Source organism: Clarias gariepinus, chromosome 3, assembly GCF_024256425.1.
Source record: "Clarias gariepinus isolate MV-2021 ecotype Netherlands chromosome 3, CGAR_prim_01v2, whole genome shotgun sequence".
Classification (NCBI taxonomy): Eukaryota; Metazoa; Chordata; class Actinopteri; order Siluriformes; family Clariidae; genus Clarias; species Clarias gariepinus.
The window spans coordinates 41357737-41378406 of NC_071102.1; the positions used below are offsets into that span (position 1 = coordinate 41357737).

At 42.3% G+C, this 20670-nt stretch overlaps 1 protein-coding gene across 1 annotated transcript; it reads left to right on the top strand.

The window, feature by feature from the left end:
* Window positions 1–1208: 1208 nt before the first annotated feature.
* On the top strand, window positions 1209–19971 carry rrbp1b (ribosome binding protein 1b). Its single transcript, XM_053491669.1, has 28 exons — window positions 1209–1270; window positions 2079–2165; window positions 6264–8006; window positions 8281–8429; window positions 8790–8912; window positions 9499–9651; window positions 10006–10124; window positions 10704–10857; window positions 11080–11218; window positions 11334–11488; window positions 11580–11617; window positions 12355–12427; window positions 12554–12670; window positions 13508–13603; window positions 13721–13755; window positions 13847–13934; window positions 14107–14199; window positions 14317–14409; window positions 14507–14599; window positions 14684–14773; window positions 14888–14980; window positions 15690–15782; window positions 15891–15974; window positions 16096–16161; window positions 16630–16713; window positions 16819–16899; window positions 17001–17168; window positions 19477–19971. Exons 3-28 carry the CDS (start codon window positions 6299–6301, stop codon window positions 19510–19512), a joined length of 4221 nt encoding a protein of 1406 aa, XP_053347644.1. The 5' UTR covers window positions 1209–1270; window positions 2079–2165; window positions 6264–6298; the 3' UTR covers window positions 19513–19971.
* Window positions 19972–20670: the final 699 nt, after the last annotated feature.

Here is a 20670-nt window from a genome sequence, read left to right on the forward strand (position 1 = left end):
ATTAAGATTAAATACACTATATGTTCAAAAATGTTTGGCTAAACCTTTTATGACATTGTGAAGTTGCCCCCCTCTTTTGCAGCTATAACAGCTTCCACTCTTCTTGGAAGGCTGTCCACAAGATTTTTGAGTGTTTCTGTGGCAATTTGTTCTCATTCATTTTGTGGAGCATTTATAAGGTTAGGCACTGATGTTGAACCAGAAGGCCTGGCTCGCAATCTCCGTTCCAGTTCATCCCGAAGGGGCTCGATGGGGTTGAGATCAGGGCTCTGTGTTTGGGCCAGTCAAGTTCTTCCACACAAAGCTCCCCAACCCTTTTCCTTATAGTCTTTGCTTTGTGCACTGGGACACTCGTGTTGGAATTGAAAAGGATCTTCCACAATCTGTTGCCACAAAGTTGCACAGAAGCAGAGCATTGTCCAAGATGTCTTGGTTTGCTGAAGCATTAAGATTGCCCTTCACTGGGGATAAGGGGCCTGATTGAAATACCTGAATTAACTGGTTTAGTTAAATATTTTTTGCACTACACTTTATTTTGCACTTTAAACGTATTAATGAAGTCAATCAGTGTGTATTAACTTCTTGCACATGCATGTGTAGATAGGAATTTCTCTCAGTTTTGACCTTGAACAGACATTTGTGTTGTGTGGTAAAACTTTTATTAAAAATGGTTTCAGATCTAAGCACAGCGGTAAATATCTGCTTCAGTAATTATGTCAGTGGAACTTGTGTGTGTGTGTGTGAAGCGACCATCGACCCTGACCCCTAAACTGATGACGAGTCTTTAGTGCTGGCGCTGCTACACCCCCCCTACCCCCCCCCCCCCCGAACTGCCTCTAGAAAATTAAATCATGCAAAAATCTCCAAACAACCAAACTCAGACCCTTTGAAGTAAATTTTTTTTTAATTTGGTTTATACACAATATTTTACACTGTTGGAGTTCGTGCATGTTCCGTTACATTTAAACATTTAAACACGTTTTCGGTTAACGTTCTCCCAGACATTCCATCACCATTCATTGAGCTGTGAGGACGCCCCGCCCCCTGCTCCATGTTTTTTTTTTTTTTCCTTTTCGCGTCGCGCGGACTTGCCCTAACCTGATTCGTCGAACGCGGATTGATTGACGCGGCTCTCAGCCAATGAGATCTCGAGGAGTCTCCTAGCGTCCGGCCCACCCCGCCGGCGCGTTGCCAACTCACAGAAAGTGCCACGACTCCAGAGTCAGCTCAGCGGCTGTTCCGAGTCAGTGAGAAAAGCGTCGGAGTTCGGGTAAGCTTCGCGTCATTCTATCTCCACTCGTTTCAAATGTAGCGTCTTTAAATGTTGTTACAAGATATGAAAAGTTTCTTGTAACTCGTGTTTGTTACAATGTATCGCTGTGAATTCTCACTGTTCTGTTCTTTTGGGAATCTGCCTCCTCCTCAGCCTTCAGACTTTTTTTTTTCCTCTCTCGCTCTTTAAAAGTAACTTTTTTTTTCTAGTATGTGCTAAATGGAATATCTTACCACGTCCATGAAAGTTTTTTTTTATTTTTATTTTTTACTTTTTGTACTTTTTGAGCTGTTCGGTATTTGTGCTCAAGAAAGCGTGAAAAAAAGTCAACTTGGCCCGAACGCTTTCTTTTTCTTTATCAACCTCTTAGTGGTGTTTTATTTAATTTCACTTATCTTTCTTATTCTTTCTGGTGTTTTCCTTTCAGTTTAATGTGGCTCAGGCCTTTTTTTATATAGATTTTTCTCCCAAACTTTGTTGAAGTTCCTCACATCCATTTGTACACGTTTCACTATCTAGAAATGGAAACTGTGCCCCCTTTCATCAGCAAGTCATCAGGCTGCTCATTGGAAAGGAGTCAAAAGGCAAAGGATGTTTGTTTGTGTGTGTGTTTTGTAGTTTATCTTTTTCAGTTAAAAAAAAATTTTTTTTTGGTAAGATCTTAAAATAAGACAATATTTTGCCAATCACTCATGCACACATCGATTGATGATCATGATCGCAACATCAATCAATTCATCCATCCATCATCTTTCCTTCGATCTATGTTTGTTTCATACTGAATAACTTTGAATTTCTTCTCCAGACTCTCGTTGCTAGCTTTCGACCGAAGAGTTTTAACCGAAAAGAAGTGACTCGAACGTGTTAGCCCTCTGATAGCCCTCTGTTCGAGGTAAGACTTCACCTTACCGTTGACGTCACGTCCACTGTATTGAATAGTAAATTCCAGACTGAAATCCTTCATTCCTCTCAACCAGTCCAAGACCTTTAAGGACCGTATGCTCTTGGGCCGGTCGGATACTGGATCAACAGCATGCACACACGTTTGTAATCAAATACGAATTAATACGTAGGGGAAAAAATTAATAATTGTACAGATTAAAATTAGAGTGAGTGGAAAGTTCAGGAACCTCGAATAGCTTTTTATAATATAAAACTTTTTTTTTTTTTTTTTTCCTGTAAAAGATAAAAGTTACAAGTATTGTCGTTTGGGAAAACTGTGGAATGCTGGCGAACGTGTGTGTGTAAATATACTGTATACATATACTCTCGTTTATGGTTACGTCATATAGTGTTGAGGAATGTCATTTACCTTGCATGTCCTTTCACCTGGACTTTTTGTTTCCTTTCGTTTTTGAAGTTTAAGACCAAAACGCAGTTCGCCTCAAAAGAAACTTTGCTGAGACTCTTGCGTTATCGTTCGTTATATAAATCCCAAATTCCTGTTTCAGAAAAACGGCTAAACACTGCGTCTTCTGAAGGTCTTTTTGTTGTAGTATCACTGTTTTTGGAACCTTTTTTAGCACGACCTTGTGCTGACTCAGAGATCGAATGAATAAGAAGGAGAGCGGAGGGATAGCATTGAGCTGTACTTTGTAAAGTTTTTTTCCTTTTCTTTTTTTATTGTTTTATTATTTTTAATTGTTAGATAAAACACTCATCAAAGCACTGTCTGGAACGTGGCTTGAGGATCAACTGATGCGTTAAGTAAAAGAATCCTGAAATGGTGACGTTACACCCAGCACTTCTTTCTTGCAACTCCTAAAGCGATCGCAGATCCGAAATCATTAAGAGATGGAAAACAGGCCAGCGCTGATGTGGTGTTTTTTTTTTTTTTTTTTTTTTTTTTTTTGGCCTAAGGACAGTTTAAATTGCGCGTTTGACTTTGACGTGAAAGCGGCTTGAGCTGCAGGTGCTAAAGCTGTTTGGTGTAACTCTACACGCTTGAGGTGTAACTCTGCAACTCGCGGCTTGAGGTGCGCTCTGATATTTTTAGCAGAACTATGCAGTTCGGGGCGGTTCTGTATCGGAATGTAGCTTTAAGCGCTGTGACGTGTTTGTGTACGGCGTGTCAGGGGCGGGCAGGGCGATACAGGCACCGTTTCAGTGTTATGAATCATAACTAACCCGAATGCGCTCGCAACTGGAGTCCGATTTCATGCTTGGTGGGTATAGATGTGTACCCAAAGAACATTCCTCAGGCCGCCTCACTACTACCACCACCAGCTTGCTTTATTGATCTAAGACGGTCCAGGTCCACTGAGTCTCATTGTTTCAGGCCACATTGTGACCTCACGTCATGTCCGGTTTCTATCTTGATGTAACCTGTCGTGAGGTCACAATGTGGCCTGAAACAGTGTGACGGAATGTCTCACCTTATATCAGGCCTTATTGTGGCCTCATGTCACATTACATCATATTAGAAACCTGAGCTTTGTCAGACTTCCTGTGCTCATCGTAGTCTCAGAGTATATTTGCTTTTGGTATTTTTGATTTAAACCTCACAGTGCATCCAGTCACACACGACTATTTTAGGCGGCTGTAATGAGACAGTTGTCATCGATGTCTGCCAGTTGCACTTTAGCAGGAAGACATTCACCGCACTGGTGCCAACAACTAATCTGACCACTTACGGTTTTTGAAAGTAGGAAATCGAATAAAAATATGGTAGAAAATTGTCAGGATTAAACTCTTAAAACTGTTGAACTTAACCTTGTGTGAAGGGGTTGTGATTTAAACCCCCAGATCGTCCCAGTACTGATTTGACACAAACTCGAAACCTGAAACTCACGCTTAATAAAAATGAGATCTATTTCTGTTTTTTTTTTTCACACATCTGCTACTGGATACACACCAGCGTATCCAGGTAAACCTTATCCCAAAATACACTTTCCAGACCGTTTTTTATTTACTTTTATCTCTGTATGCACCCTGGTGAAGACGAGCATGTGGAACCTGTTAGGGTTTTTTTTTTTTTTTGTTTTTTTTTAAGGCAAAAGCTTAACGTGGCCCAAAAATAAATGGGTGATGAAGAAAGGAAGCAAGCGAGTTGTAATAGCACTCAAGCCTTTAGACTAAGTGTTCCTGGTCGAGTTCCATGAAGGAAATAAAGGCAAACAACAACAAAAAAAATGTTCTGCGGATAAATGGGCATTTATCATAAAAGGCAGCAGGTTTTTGTTGGAGCTAGATTTGCCTATGTGGAGTGTATAAGTGAGATAACGTGGTCCAGGTAATGCTCTGTCAATGAAGCCTTTCGAAGGTTTGAAATACTATCTCTGCTGTTCTTTTAGGGAGGTTTCACTCAAGTGTCCACTCAGCAGTTTGAAAGAATTTTGACCTGTGAGAGCGAGGGAGCGCGAGTGTGTGTGTGTCCACAGTTGGTTTTGCTGCTTCACACTGATATGCTGGAAACTGGAGAGTCCTTTGGAGTGGAGTAGAAAGCAGAGCGGCACGCTCTTTGGACAACATTGCGTAACCTCGTCTCCAGTGGTTGAGACTTGGAAAGTTGCCAGGCTTTTTTTTTGGCCAGGGGTAGCTCAGTGGTTAAGGCATTGGACTACGGTTCGGAAGATCCCAGGTTCAAACCCCACGACCACCAAGTTGCCACTGTTGGGCTCTTGAGCAAGGCCCTTAACCCTCAACTGCTCAGATGTATAATGAGATAAAAATGTAAGTCGCTCTGGATTAGAGCGTCTGCCAAATGCCTTAAATGTAAAAGGCCTTTGAGACTGGTAGAGAGTAAAGGAAGAAAGCTAGACTGTCTCGGACCTTAGATGCGTTACCTGACTGAATAGCATCATCGTTTTTCCCTGACCGTATAAGGCCCAACCAAATAAATGTTTTTAAAATTTATGATAAATAAATACAGATGGGAAGAGTTCTTGCTCGCATTACTTCTAGACGTGCAGATGATTTTTCCACTTGCAGCCCGTTTTTCGGGAGTAGTCAGGCACGACCAAGTTTACTAACCAATAAAATCTCATAATAAACAGAGCAGTTTTATTTAACGAGATGGCACTAAAGACCCGTCCACATTTGGAGAATAATTTCTGTGCGTGTAAACAATGTGTGGAAAATACATGCGTCTGGACAATAAAAAATAAATACAATTTTTCTTTTGAGAAGTAGAAGTAGCAAAATGAATATGTGGTAACTGATCTCCAATATTCAGAGAGCAAATGAAATTCTCCCACCGCTCAACAGTCACTTTTTGGAATGTTAGTGTGTTTGAATAGGAATGTAATAAATGAAAGAGTGTCAGAACCTGAATGTTCAGTATTGCAATTCATGCACATACATAACTCTTGGATTTTTATATATTTCAATTAATAATTAAGATGAACCAGGTGATGGGCCCATGACCAGAATTGGCTGGTTTTCAGTTTGATGGCCGTGACCGGGGACCAGCCTTGGATATTAAACGATTATGTACCGAGCGCAGAAGCTTCCAAGCGGTGCAACAGAAACTAATTTTTATGGCATTACATTACCAAAAATCGCATGTTTAAAAACCTGAGATTTGCTTTTTTCTTCCAACATCTGTGAGTAAATTAGTCTAAAACCCACTGATTACACACACTTACACCTGTCTTAAAACACAGCGGGCGCTAATTATTTAAAAATCAGGTGCATTAGAAGCCTGGTGTGCCTGTATAAGAAGGCACTCGCAGCCGCTCAACCGGCACTCTTATTTTTGAGTCTTGAGGCATTGGAGGCATTTGAGGGATAAAATCATTTGTATTGTTTAAATGCTACGCTTGCCTTTTAGGTGAGAGTGTTAAAAGGAAGAGGCTATATTTAATTAGTCATTAAGCTTTTTAAAACTTTTAAAATTGTTAAAAAATCGGGGAAAAATGTAATACCGATATTTGAAAAGATTTCGATACTTATAGAATCGCAATTTTAATCAAAATCGACACTGATATTATATCAGGAGGTGAATGGTGATTCCCATCTCTAATATTCAGTGTTCCTCCTCCCTTTACAGAAACGGAATAATCGGTGGAACAGGACTGAATAACGATGGACGTGTACGACCCTCAGACCCTTGGCATCATGGTGTTTGGTGGCTTCATGGTGGTTTCGGCTATCGGGATCGCCTTGGTCTCCACCCTTTCCATGAAGGAAACCTCTTATGAGGAAGCCCTGGCTAAGCAGCGTCGCGAACAGGCCAAGACTCAGCCCCAACGTGTAGACAAGAAGAAGAAAGCTGCAGAGAAGAAAGGCAAAGCCAAGAAGAAGGAGGAGAAGCCGAACGGGAAGCTTCCTGAACAGGAGGCGCAGAGCGACTCTGGCCATGAGCCCGCTTCAGAAACAAGCGAACCTGAATCCGAACCCGAGGTTGTTCCTGAGCGTGCTCTTGCTTCTGTCACTCAAGTTGAGGCAGCAGTCATGAAGTCTGCTGCAGCAGCAGCAGTAGCAGCAGCCCCACCTGCCCTTTCCCCAAAAGACAAGAAGAAGAAGAAGGTAGCGAAGGTGGAGCCAGTCTCTGGTAAACCTGTAGAAATTGTCTTCGAGACCATCACCAAAGAACTGGCCCCTAAGAACGCCAAGGACGCCCATAAGGACACCGCTGCCAAGATTCCCAAGGAAACTGTTGGTAAAGTTGTAAAAGAACCAACTGGCAAGGCTGCAAAGGAATCAGCTTCTAAGGGTGCCAAGGACCCTATTGCAAAGGAAACAGCCACCAAGGTGGGCAAGGAGTCTGCTTCTAAGGAAGCAAATCCTAAGGGGGGCAAGGAATCCGTTGCTAAGGAAGCAAGTCCTAAAGGGGGCAAGGAATCTGTTGCTAAGGGTGCCAAGGAGCCTGTTGTTAAGGAAGCAGCTAATAAGGTTGCCAAGGAACCAGCTGCACCAAGTCCTAAAGGGGGCAAGGAACCAAGTCCTAAGGGGGGCAAGGAATCCGTTGCTAAGGAACCAAGTCCTAAGGGGGGCAAGGAATCCGTTGCTAAGCAACCAAGTCCTAAGGGAGGCAAGGAATCCGTTGCTAAGGAACCAAGTCCTAAGGGAGGCAAGGAACCAAATCCTAAGGGGGGCAAGGAATCCGTTGCTAAGGAACCAAGTCCTAAGGGGGGCAAGGAATCCGTTGCTAAGGAACCAAGTCCTAAGGGGGGCAAGGAATCCGTTGCTAAGGAACCAAGTCCTAAGGGGGGCAAGGAATCCGTTGCTAAGGAACCAAGTCCTAAGGGGGGCAAGGAATCCGTTGCTAAGGAACCAAGTCCTAAGGGGGGCAAGGAATCCGTTGCTAAGCAACCAAGTCCGAAGGCTGGCAAGGAATCCGTTGCTAAGGGGAACAAGGAACCTACTGTTAAGGAAGCGGCTGCAAAGGTGGTGAAGGAAACCATCGTCAAGGAACAAGCCACAAAGGGTGCAAAGGGTACTCAGGAACTTGTCTCAAAGCAGCAGGCTGGTAAGGTTTCTAAAGAACCTGCCGCTAAGGAGACGGCCGCTAAAGTTACTAAGGATCCAGCTCTTAAGGAACCGACTACCAAGGCAGTCAAGGAACCTGTCGTTAAAGAGTCAACTGCAAAGCCTGCCAAAGAATCAGCTGCTAAGTCTGCGAAAGAATCTAATGTTAAAAGCGCTAAGGAACCAGCTCCCAAGGGTGCAAAACAGCCAGCTGTCACTGTGGTGGCCGAGGTCGCCCCGACAGTGACCATGCCATTAAAAGCTGAGCCGCCCAAACCTGAAGCACCTTCCAAGAAGAAGTCAAAAAAGAAGGCAGAGTCAGGTAGGCGCTGCAGATTAACACTCGGCATATGCTCACAAGTTTAACAATAAACAAAAACGTATAGGTACCAGTTGGCACAGTTTTTTTTTTTTTTGTTATTGCAAAACACATACCTGTGCTTTTGTTGTTTAATAGTAACGTCAATGATCAATGAGTTGCGCTCCTTCCATTGTGTACATGTGCAGGAATTAGGTTTGATTGCCAGAACAATGTATGATGCCATGTTGATGCCATGTATTCAACTTTTCTGCCCTGTTTTTTTTTTTCTCTGCAGTAGCTGCTGTGGATGTTGCAGATGTGCCCCTGCTGTTGCCATTTAAAACCCTGGCCTCCACCCTGAGCAGCTCTAGTTTCAGCGACTCTGAGACGCAGAAGCTTTTAGAGATCATCAGTGACAAGGCGGGGGCTGACACCTGGCAGCTGGTATAACCCTGTTTCCTATCCCACACCCTGTCTTTGTGTCCGTGTCTTCTTTTCCTCATTCCTCTGTCTCTTACCGTGCTTTCGCATTAGCCACAAGGAACTGTAAGGTTTTTCCTGTAAAGCAACAAACCCAACCTACGGGCTCGAGTTATTCTTTAGAACAGCTGTTTCATTTCCTTAACAACGACCTCACCTCACCCGCAAGCTGCTTGTCTCCTTATTGTGACTGTAGGATTAATTTGCAGTGTATAAATACAGATGGATTTCATTGTAAATTATAGTTTGTGTTCCCCTTGTAATTTTTTTTTTATTGACTTTTTTTGCCGCTGATGTGTACAATTGCTCTTCCTGCTTGTCAAGGCGTCTCAGAAGGGCGACCCGTTGGCAGCGCTGAAGAAGCAGCTAGAGGAGAAGGACAAGCTCTTGTCTGCTGAGCAGGGGAACGCCAACGCGTCCAAGAACCGCATCCGCGAGCTGACCAAGGTTTCCATTAATTCCTGTTCAAATCCATAATTAAAACTGTATGAACACTTTTTCAGTGGGTTGAGATTAGGGATTCAACGCCCCCCCTTTTTATTTTTTATTTTTTCCAAATACTTGAACATATGTTTTGGTTTTGCCAATGCAGAAAATGTAATAGACTGAGCGATATTTTGATAACACATGGAATATAATTGACTTGTCAGTGTAAACCCAACCTTAAAGTGCTGAATCAGGGCTTTAAAAAAAGCTTTTTTTTCCCCCCTCCCTTTCTCTTTTTGACCTCTTTGATTTGCATTTGTAATCACCCGGAAACAGCAACTCCGCTTTATGACAGATTGTGAAAGAATCAGTCACACCCTTTGATTGTAAACCTTGAGGCTATTGTCAGTCATTTATGCATGAATAGAAACTATACTGGCCAGTACAGTTAACATAGTTAATACGTGGCAAGCTGACTTGTTTCTCAGCTCTCCCTCTGTAATTTTATCCACATCATATTGACTCTTGTGTGTTTGTTCAGTTATTTAAATCGGCATCACGTGCCTGCAACGTTTCATAGACTTGTTCGTTGTGTGCGTACCTTTAGGAGCTGAGCAGCGAGAAGAGCAAGACGGCTTCGGTGGAAACCCGGCTGAGCTCGGAGCTGAGCTCTCGCGAGCAGGAGATCACTGCGCTCCACGCCCGCATGAAGGCTTCCTACGACGAGCACACACTCCAGACCCAGAAGCTTAACAGCAAGGTCAGAGCTCATGGATTAGTCCAGTGTAGACAAACTTCTTCTTTCCACGCAGAATTAATCTGTACATCAGTTCCATACAGCTTCCAACTTATTCCAACTGCATGATTAATCCAGGAAAAACTTTCACAATTTTTAGCAAAAGTGCATCCAAAGAACCTTGTATAGAGTTTGAACGTATGAAATCGCCAAGGAAACGTTATAATCTCATTTGGTTTATTGATTTTACTACCTTTTAAATATTTTGTATCCTCCAACGGCTGTCATTTAAAATCTTTTTTTTTTTTTTTTGAATCAGTGAATTTAGTTTTGTCCTTGTCGTTTCTATAATGTGTGCGCGCCTCATTCCTGTTGTAGATCCAAAGTCTGCAGGATCAGCTGGAGAACGGACCCGCTGCCCAACTGTCCCGCCTACAGCAAGAAAACACCATCCTGAGGGACGCTCTGAACAAAGCCTCCAGCCAAGCAGAGAGCATGTACATATAGTCATCCAGTCACTCTTATGATTCGTATCAAACGTACACTTGGCTCATGTTTGGCATTGACACATTTGATAAATGATGAACAGAACCACTTATAGGTATAGATAGATACTTTATTGATCCCAAAATTAATTTCAAATATCCAGCAGCAATAGAGATGGACAAGAAGCGTATAAATAAAACCTATATATCACAAGTTTAAAAAAAAGAAATGAAGTTATGCAGTGCAGTCGTATAGTATTGATTGCGCAAACATGTAATTGTGCAAAGAGAAGCATGAAAGTGGTGAGTGTGTATTTGCTAAATTTGCAACAGTGAGAGTAGATACAGTTCAAGTCAGAAACTGCACACAAGATAAAGAATAAAAACCGTTAGGTCTCAAGCCGCTTTTCAAGTTTAAATAAGGCAACTTTTTTTTTTAGAAGCCTCTACTTAACTCCAGTGGTTTCTGTGATGTGCTCCGTTAAAGCAGCACTTGATCTTTGAACTCTCCTCAATGTCGTCTACTTCACTGAAGAGTGTACAATAAGAAGTGCTGTGTCCTGTGTCAACCCTCATTGTTCTTTCTCCCAGGCAAAACACAGAGCTGGTAAAGCTGCGCCAGGACGTCGCGCGTCTGACCCGCGAGCTGAGCGAACGCACGGACTCCCAGCACGCCGAGGAGGAGCGTAGGAAAGCGCTGGAATTCAAGATGGCTGCCACCGAGGAGCAACTGACTAAAGTCAAGGTAAATGAGATGCCCCTGACCTTTTAAGGAAGCACAACGAGGTCCTTGTCTTTAATAACGTAATCTCATCATGGTCCTTTTTTCTTTTCTTTTAAACTGAGAGGAATCCAAATTTGGATAAAGAGAGAACTTTGAGCTGAAAATCTTTAAACTTTTTTACTTCCTTCTTTATAAAAAAAAAAAATTTTTTTAAGCAGGAATGGTTTACTTTGGTACTTACAGACAGGGCGCTCCGAGGCCGAGCAGACTTTGCAGCAGGCGCTGGAGAAGGTCAAGGCCGAGTTGTGTCAGGCACAGAGCACCAGCGCCGCCCTGCAGGCCCAGCTGCAGCAAGCGCAACAGGGAGGCAGCCAGCTCAGTGGTCAGTACTCAGTTCACGTCCAACTGGCTTGCAATTATTAATTTTTTTTCTCTATTTAAGACAATTACCCATGTGACCTTTGCAGTTAGTTAATCACGTTCACGTGTGCATTCAGATCTGCAGGAGTGTTTGCGTAACTCGGAGGTTAAGCTTAAGGACAGGTGTGCAGAGGTGGAGGCTCTCAAAGCTCAGCTCGCTCAGGTGCAGCAGGACACACAGGAACAAGTCCTCGTTGAAGGCCAGGCCCCGCTGCAGTCTGCCGCACCGCAGGTATTTACCCTCGAACACTCAGTAAAACTCCAGTGCGTGGTTAGAAAGCGAAAAGGTTAACATGGACGTGTGTGTGTGTGTGTGTGTGCAGGTGGAGAACTCTGAGGAACTGGAGCAGCTGAAAAGCAGGTAAAGATTTATAAGTGTGTATGCGCTTGTGCGAGAGAGGAAAAATCTATCTTTTACAGCGGTATAATAATTCAGCATACAAATTTAATCCAGAGGCGAGTTCCTAAGGTGAAATTTTTTATTGCGAAACACATCTTCCCACAGGAACCATGTGTCCAGCCACATTTTATTTGTCAAATACATGGTTGTACTTGTTCAGCAGTAGTGATGTGTGATTGCAACAAACTCCAGACTGTGCAGATAAAAATAATAAAATGTAAAAAATATTACAAATTTTTAGCACTAAAAATCAAATCGTTGCATAGAAAAACAATCGCAGCATTTTAGAAAAGATGTGTGAAAGAAGTAAAATCTGAAATAAATAGATTTTAAACCTCACTTTTAAAATGATTAGAGACGAATTTCTTGCGAAGTTTTACTTAAGGCGGAAACTCACAAGATGATGCGATCTTATGCCGAGGTTTCACTGTATTTGGTTTTTAAAAATTAAAATTCGATTTGTGTTAATAATTAGACTTAAGGGTGTTATGTCTGGTGCCTGTAAATTGGCTGTTTCCATGGAAACCATAACATTTTTAGAATAATATAAACCTGTGTTGTGAATTACAGCATCACATAAATTATTTTTTTTCCCTCAATATTATTGCTTTTTGATTGCACGTAATCCTTAAACATAAGTTTTATACTTTGGTTTTAAATATCCTGATCTGCTTGAACCTTTTTATTTTTATTTTCAGTGTGAGGGAGAAGGAGAATTTGGTGGCATCTCTAGAACAACAGCTAGAGAAGATGAAAACAAGTGCCGTGGAGGTATCGGACTGGACCAGTACACACTATTACATCATCTTCTATACTCACATGTTTCATTTACCAGGAAGTGAGTGAGTGTGAGACTAACAGGCCGTGTGTGTGTGTGTGTGTGTGTGTGTGTTTCAGACGGAGAGCTCAGTGCAGCAGCTACAGAGCGTTCTCTCAGAGCGAGAGAGCAAGGTGTCTTCACTCGAGGAGCAGCTGAAGCAGTTGAGGGAACAGACCGAGCAGTTTAGCTCTACGGTAACCTCCTGGCGCTCGTACCCTTGTTCTTGTTAATGAAGGACAATTAGGCCTCAGTTCATCAAATGAAATTTATCATCAACAGACTATTTTTTTTATTTACTTAACCGTATATTTTGCTCCACCAACACATCTGCCATGACTGGTGGAACATGTTTAACAGAAGTGAAAGTAGTTTTAATCTGTTACTGGTACAGTGTAGCCAAAAGGTGAGGAGAATAAACCATGGAGGTTGTGGACAGTCACAAGATTTACTTTGTTGCCACTTATTCCACTCTAAAATATCGGCTCTGTTAACTTCCTGATTCATTTAATAGCGTTACATGGAAAGCTTGTGTGCTATGTAGGGTGTACACACAGTAAGTAGTGCCATTGATCTGGGGTTGGAGATGATTTGGGATTCAACCTTGTACTGTATGTGTAGAAGCTGTGAACAGAACATGTGGGCGGTTCAGACGAGATTCAGACCGACTTAAAAGCGATTAATAAGCGTGTTGTTTAAGATAATGTGACGTGTTTAGATGTGGTTTCTTGCTGGAAGTGCTTCTGTGACTTTTTTTTTTAATGTGTTTCGGTCGGCGTCTGCCCTCTCTCCACTCTGTACAGACCTACTTTCACACAACAACAGTTATTATAATTAACGATTGTTAGTACACTGGGACATCGAGTCATAAATCCAGCTCAATTCCTCAGTCCTGTTCTGCACTCGTCAAATCCGCTTACTCGGTCAAAACCACAACTGTTGTATCCTTATTTGCACGTGAGGATGTACGTGTTTTCTTGCGTTTTTAACTTTAGAGTAACCATGAACTCGTGCTGAACTTTGCTGCATTTCAGACGGAGAGCTCGGTGCAGCAGCTGCAGGACAGCCTGGCCGAGCGAGAGAGGAAAGTCTCGGCGCTGGAGGACGAGCTAAAGCAGCTGAGGGAGGCTGTAAGAGAACGCACTATTTATTAATTTTTTATTCTTGTATAACTCTGGAGCAAGAGCTTTATCGTACAGTCGAGGATCCTCTTTAAACTCACCACGTTGCTGTGGTTGTGTTTCCAGGCCGCGACTGCAGAAGCGGAGCAGCCGTTTGAGAAGTAAGAACCCAGGAAGTGTTTCATATTTGTACATGCTGGAGTAAAAGGGGGGGGAGTGACTCTAAACTAAACTTTTTTTTTTTCTTTTCAGCTTGGAGAAGGATGCTTGTTTGATTAATCTGGAGGAGGAGCTCCAGCAGCTGAGAGGGCAGGTGGAACAGGCGAAGGCTGAGACCAAGGTCAGTGTACTCGCTCAGACAGGGAGTGTCTGAATCTCTGTGTAATTTTGCGCTGGAGTTTATAAGTGAGGCGCGGGAGGTTTACTGCTTAACTGTAATCGTAGTTAATTTGGGTTGTTTATCAGAGGTGCGCTTCTTTATTAAACTCGCGTTTGTGTGTGTGTGTGTGTAGGAGCTTCAAGAGAAGAACAAAGCTGCGGCTGAGGCTCTGGCTGCGGCCGAGCGACAGAGTGAAGAGAGACTGAACCAGGCAATGAACGCTCAGGTGTGAAATAAACTCGCTCACTCCCACACTCGCATACTCACACACACCCTAGCACTCGAATAGTCGAAAGTCACGGATGTAAATGGTTTTTAATTCATAACATGTATATGTGTGTAGAATGAGGTCAAACAGAAGCTCGACGTTCTCCAGGTGGAGACCAGGAACGCTCTACAAACCCTCTTTCCACACATCGTCGTAGAAACAGAACAGGTAAAAGTGGACATCCATAGTCCTATTAAAACCATTTAAAAAATATAGACATTTTCAGCGCTAAATACAAAATGCTAAATATTTTGTGTGTTTGTAGAGTAACTGGTTGGACACGTTTACACTTAAAGCACAGGAGATGCTCTCACACAGCCGACAAGGAGCATCTGAAGATAAAGACGCAGCACTAACGGTAAATAAATACACACTCGCCGCTCCCCCCGAACAGCATTAAAGTTCCTTTCATTGTTCACATTGTGTGTGTATGGTTGTACAGGACGCTCTACAGAAGTTAAAGGAAGCTGAGGAGAGTCAGACAGCACTGCATGCGCAATGTGAGCAATACAGAGCCACACTGAGTGATACGGTATGACACACACTTGCGCGCGCGCACACACTTGCCTAATCATTTCCTTTCTGTATTACACCAAGTTGCTCACTGGCTTTTTTTAATTTAATTTGTGTGTGTGTGTGTGTGTAGGAGAGCATGCTAAAGGATCTGCAAAACAGCGTGCAGAATGAAGAGGTTGCATGGAAGTCCAAGATCGTTGAAGTCGAGGAACAGCGGCAGGCGGTAAACATGGATGTGCACGCACACACATTTAAAACCTCCAATGACCTAAAAATTAAAAGAAAATTAAGTATACAAATAAAGAATATGAATAGAAAATAAATAGGAATGAATAAAAAAAAAGAAAAATAGAGCATGAAAAAAAAATATTAAACTAAAGAATATAAAATATGAAAAGAATATAGTAGTAATAAAAAAATATTCAAATAAATACATTACATAAATTACAAATACAGATAGTCCCCTACTTAAGAACGAGTTCCATTCCTCGAGCACGTTTATAAGTCGGATTTGTTCTTAAATCCCATAAAGTGAGCCTTGTACGGCTTTGACATGAATATACAATATAAAGCATACCAATCCACTAAATCGACTAAATCTCCCCCTTTCCCCATACTGCCATCATGTGGCCAAAAACCGTAACCACACCTGAGAAAATTAATCTAGCAGTGATTAATTTATCGTAAAATATGTGCTTTATTGTAAATATTGGTATGTGTTGCACTGCTGTATCTATTTTTGTACAATAAATGTGAGCTACTTCTGCGTTCCATTTCTATCTGCAGAAATTCGTAACTCAAATGTTGGTAAGCCTGTACTAAATAAGACAGGGTGATGTTTTGACTACACACACGCACACATACACTTGTATGAAATGATTCACAACATCCACAATGTTTACAGATCTTTTTTCCTCTTTTGTTTATTGTAGCTAAAAGGGCAGGTGATGCTGCTGGAAGCACAGCTGGAGAAGCAGCTGGAGTCCTTCAGCTTCAGTCAGAGCTGTGCTGAGGAGGTTGAGCAGGTGACGCCCGACACGCCGCAGCACTCACACTCACCCTAGACTGAATACAACGTTTAGGATTTGGCTGAGATTAACACACGATTTTTTTTCTTTTCTTCCCTCATTCAGCTAAAGACGTTGTTAACAGCGACCCAGAGTCAGCTGGAGGCGGCCCAATCAGACGCCCAGAAACAGCGTGCCGAGCTCTCGGCGGTAAGGCTACGAAATGCTCTGCATGACAAACTGACGCGTTGATCTCAGAACTCAGATGGTACACATGCGTTGTGGGTGTGGTCGGGGTCCGAGGTGGTTGAGTGACTGCTGTGCGTTACAGGTCAGACAGCAACTGCAGGCGGCGGCCGAGCGTGCGCGGAGCGTCGAGGACACACAGCCCGGCCAGGTCAGGCTGGGGAACGGAGCTGCTCATCTGTGTGCCTCTGTGTGTGTTGTGACTGATAGGGTGTAGAAAATGGCTTTCCTAAGAGTGTTATTTCACAGTTTTGTGCTTGCCTGCATTTCCATGAAGGTGTTGTCTGTCTTTGGCCAACGGTGTGCTGTACAGGGCTTAGCTAGAGCAGAGCGCTGGGACTAGGCGTGTGCCGATTTGATTAGATTTAACGTCACAAAACTCGCTCCGCTGAACAATTATTTTATTATTTTTTGTAAAATAAATTACGCTGTTTTTAAATTCTGTGCTAATTGGTCCGAAAGAAATGCTATCGGCACACGTCCAACCTGAGCGCATGTTGTGTCGGATTTTCACCGCCGATGGTGTGTTCTCTTCTCTGTGTGTAATCTCTTTGTCTAGACTCCTTTGCCTTGATAAAAAAAAAAAAAAGAAATCTGACCTTTTACCGTCTTGCCTCAGGTGCAGGCACAGCTGGAGCAGACAGAGGTCCGACTCCAGGCAGAAGTGAGCGTGCGCCAGCAGGTGGAGCACAACTACGATGAGGTACCTTTTTATGTAACCTCCTTCTTCCGCTACATCTAATCTAATGCATATTGTAATTGCGATACAGTATTTCATACTAAAGCGTATATATGCGTCGTCTCGCAGGCACAGAGGTCCATGAACGACCTGGCGGCTCAGGTGTCGCAGCTGAAAGCAACAGGAGACGGAGCTGCGGCAGACCTCAAGGTTCTCGCAGCACCACCGGTTTATCGTCCTACACGTCATCCAGCAGCAAATTAGTGTCGTCTCATACAGTGTGTGTGTGTGTGTTTGTGTTTGTTTAATAGGAGAGGCTGGAGAAGGAGGTGCAGCTGACGCACGAGCTCAGCGAGAACTCTGCTGCACTTCAGCAGAAACTGAACAACACTCAGGAGGAGCTCACCAAAGAGAAGGAGGTGGTGAAGAAGCTGCAGGAGGAACTCGAGGAGAAAGCTCAGCCAAAGCAGGAGCAGCAGGTCCTGGTCTCCTCCTACTGAGCTCTCAGTCTGTTAGGCTGCCAGTTAGCTGGTAACTCCTCAGATCACATTCGTGCAATTCACGTGTTCATTAATCTCATTTCACTCTTCTTATATTTGTTCATAAGACTAGGTGTGGTGGTGTGTCTAAAATTAGGAACGGAGCAAGCAGGGTTTCATGTCAGTGGGTTTTTTTTCATATAGCTGGCCATCAGACAAGTGTGCTCCACCAGATGTTGGGAACAAAACTGTACAATAAAGTTAAAACGACCTCTGTACACAAGTGTACATCTGGTGTTCAAGTCAATCTGGGACTTTTGATGACTGCACAAAACCTACAGAAGACTTTTCAAATGTTTGGGCCATTAAAGGTGTTCCTGGGAGGCCAGGGTTTCAGATGTGGCTCCATGTATCCAAGCACTAGTGAAACGCTGGGATAAATTTGTTAGTGTAGCAGGGGATTATATAGAGTGTAAAATCTAGCCGAGGGCTCGTGTGTGACAAAAGGGTTTTATTGACTATTAAAAGGGTAAATTTCATGGAAAGACAAAGGAATTGGGGCAGGGAAAAATAAAGTAGTGTAGAAAGTAAGAATGTGCCAGTGTGGGTTAGAAGAAATGTCCAGCTGACATGAAGCTGGTGGGCAATAAAATGGAAGCGGCTCTTGCAAGCTCCTCTGCAACATGTCTGCGTTAAAAGCCAGAAAGCCATTCGCAGTCCATTGGGAATAGCAGCAGTCCGGAGATAAAAGCGCCTAAAACCTGGGAGCGCCCGCAACAAGGTGTAGTGGCCGGTCCTCGGCAGCGGTGGCATGTCCGGTTTCCAAACGAAAAAGCTGACACGACCGTCACACTCCTGCGAGATAATTGGCTGTTAGTAAATGCCAAAAAGCCAGGGCAGCTATGACCCCTGGCAAGCTGCTGAGCACCGGTAGACCGGCCCTCACAACATGCTATTTCTTACTCAGATTTCCACTCATTACTTCTGACTAGGGATGCACCGAAATTTCGGCCGCCGAAAATTTTCGGCCGAAATAGCATTATCGGTTTCGGCCGAAACGTAAGAAAGCGCCGAAAATAAAAGCCGAAATTGTCGCCACGCCTCTCCCATCCTCCCGTCTCGTTCGCGCTGTCATTACGCATCAAACACGGAGTATGTCGGCGGTTTGGAAGCACTTCAAAGTTTCAGATGAGGACAGCAAAGTTGCAATATGCAACATTTTTTTAATACAAACAAAAAGAAAATATTTTAAACATGTTTTTTAATGAAGCCATTTTCGGTTTCGGTATCGGTTTTCGGCCAAGTGCATCCAAAAATTTCGGTTTCGTTTTCGGCCCAGAATTTTCATTTCGGTGCATCCCTACTTCTGACCTTTTTGAACTTGCTTTCTTTTATTGCGGCCTCCTCACATTCGTTATTTATTGAGCGAGGAGCAGAAAGATTTGAGCGTGCGCTTGTCACTGGAAAATAAGTGGTTTTTTATAAACCTCCGTGATTGCGTTCTGTTATTCTGCACAATCAGAAGTCTCGCTTTGACTTGAGCGCCCCTCATATTTGTTATGAATAGAATGTAAGTAAAGAAATATATTTGGCTTACTAAGCACGCTTATGTACATGACGATCTTTTTCAAGAGCACAGAATAAGTCCAAATCTAACTGGAACAAGACCTTTTTACGTTCACCTTCGCATGTCAGGTTACACCTTCTGATAACTGCGTTTGTTTAAGATACCAGCACTGAGCGTGATAAGCTCATGATGCTTAAACAATCAGGAATAAGATTCAAATCTTTGTTTTGGGGCGACGCAGTCGTTCAGCCTAAACTCAATGCTGAATAAATACTTTCTCCAGTTTAAAGTGCAGGAAAAAAGTTTCACTTTCAGACTAACCAGTGTGTGTTTAGTGTGCATCGCGTTGCGATTATGCCCGAAACACTACATGATGTTGAGCTTGTTTCGCTGAAGACCAAACGAACAAACAAAAACATAAAAGGCGCATCCATGTTATAATATAACAGGTTTATCATGCTATAGTATCGGAGCAATTTATAAGCTAGCACCACAAACCACACTTACATACACATGCATGATTTTCCAGTTCGTTTCATTTAGTGAAAAGGTCAGAAACCCCACCCAGGCTGCAACCTCGGAGACTTTACCCTTGACCCAGTTACACCGCTGTCTTCGCGTACTTTTTCAAGCAGCATATGCAGAGAAAGACGTGCGCGCGTCTGTCTGTGTGGTTAATGTCCTGACCCTGAATAAGTCGTGTATAATGTTTTTTTTTTTTTTTTCTGTGTGTGATTTCAGGAAGGAGAAGAGCTAAAGGAAGGAACCTCGGTGTGACGTCTCGGCTGGAAAAACAACATGCTAAACAACCAAAAAACAAAAAAGCCTTAATTATTCCCTGTTCTTGTCTCTGTAATCATTCGTGTACTGTATTAAAAAGAGCGCAAAGGGAGGGGAGTGACATACTGGGGTCCAAACAAGTTAAATGACTGATTTTATTTTTAGTAGAATTCTTTGGTTAAATGTGGTCAAATTATTGTTATTATTATTATTATTTTTTGTCCATGTCCAAGACTCTTCACATTCCTTCGACTGTCAGTGTTACGAAGAAAAGGGCAAAGTGCATGTGCGTCAGACGCACGCTCCTGTGCAATCACTTACAAAGACTGTCCTTCACGTGAAAGTGAAGAGAAGGAACGCTTCACGTTACAGCGATGCAATATACAGCCCTGACACTACTTGTAGTCGGCTGCTGACCAAATGTGATTTATAATTAAATAAACGTTTAAGACATTATTTGCATGTGTTGACTCTTTATGTATTCTGAGGGGTTGCTAAATTCCTTTTCTGTCTATTTTTATCTAGGGGAGACCTACTTTTTTATATAAATGAACTTAAATTAAAATAAATAAATATGAATTCTGTATTGTAAATCTTTTTTTATAATTGATCTTGGGAAATATTCTAATATTCTGAGTGACTGGGTTTTGGATTTTCATAAGCAAGATTAATCAAAATAAAAAAAGGCTTGAAATATTCCACTTTCATGTTTGGAACTAAATTATGAAATAAAATCAACTGTTTAACATTATGTTAATGTATATAACTCAGGTTTCTAAGTTTATTATATTCATCTTATTTCTTACATTCATTAATTACACATACTGAAGCCACCGCATGGAGGACTTATTGCCTGCGAATGCTGCATTTTGCCTGAGGTCATTTACTTTGCTTTATTTTTGCTACTATATTTATATTGTGTCATGCTTATGATCTTAAACTACTTTAAACTGTTCCGTTCTTCTGCTTAAGGACTGCTTTTTTTTTTAGTTAAGATTAAAATTGTATTTTTTAATATTGATGATTTGTCTCCGATATTAACGTTCATATATTTAATAATAATAACACAGTTACATGTGTGATATTTTGGTGTTTTTACTACATGCAAATTATTACATTGTGTTAAGACATTTGAGGTAAATTTACTTTTATTTT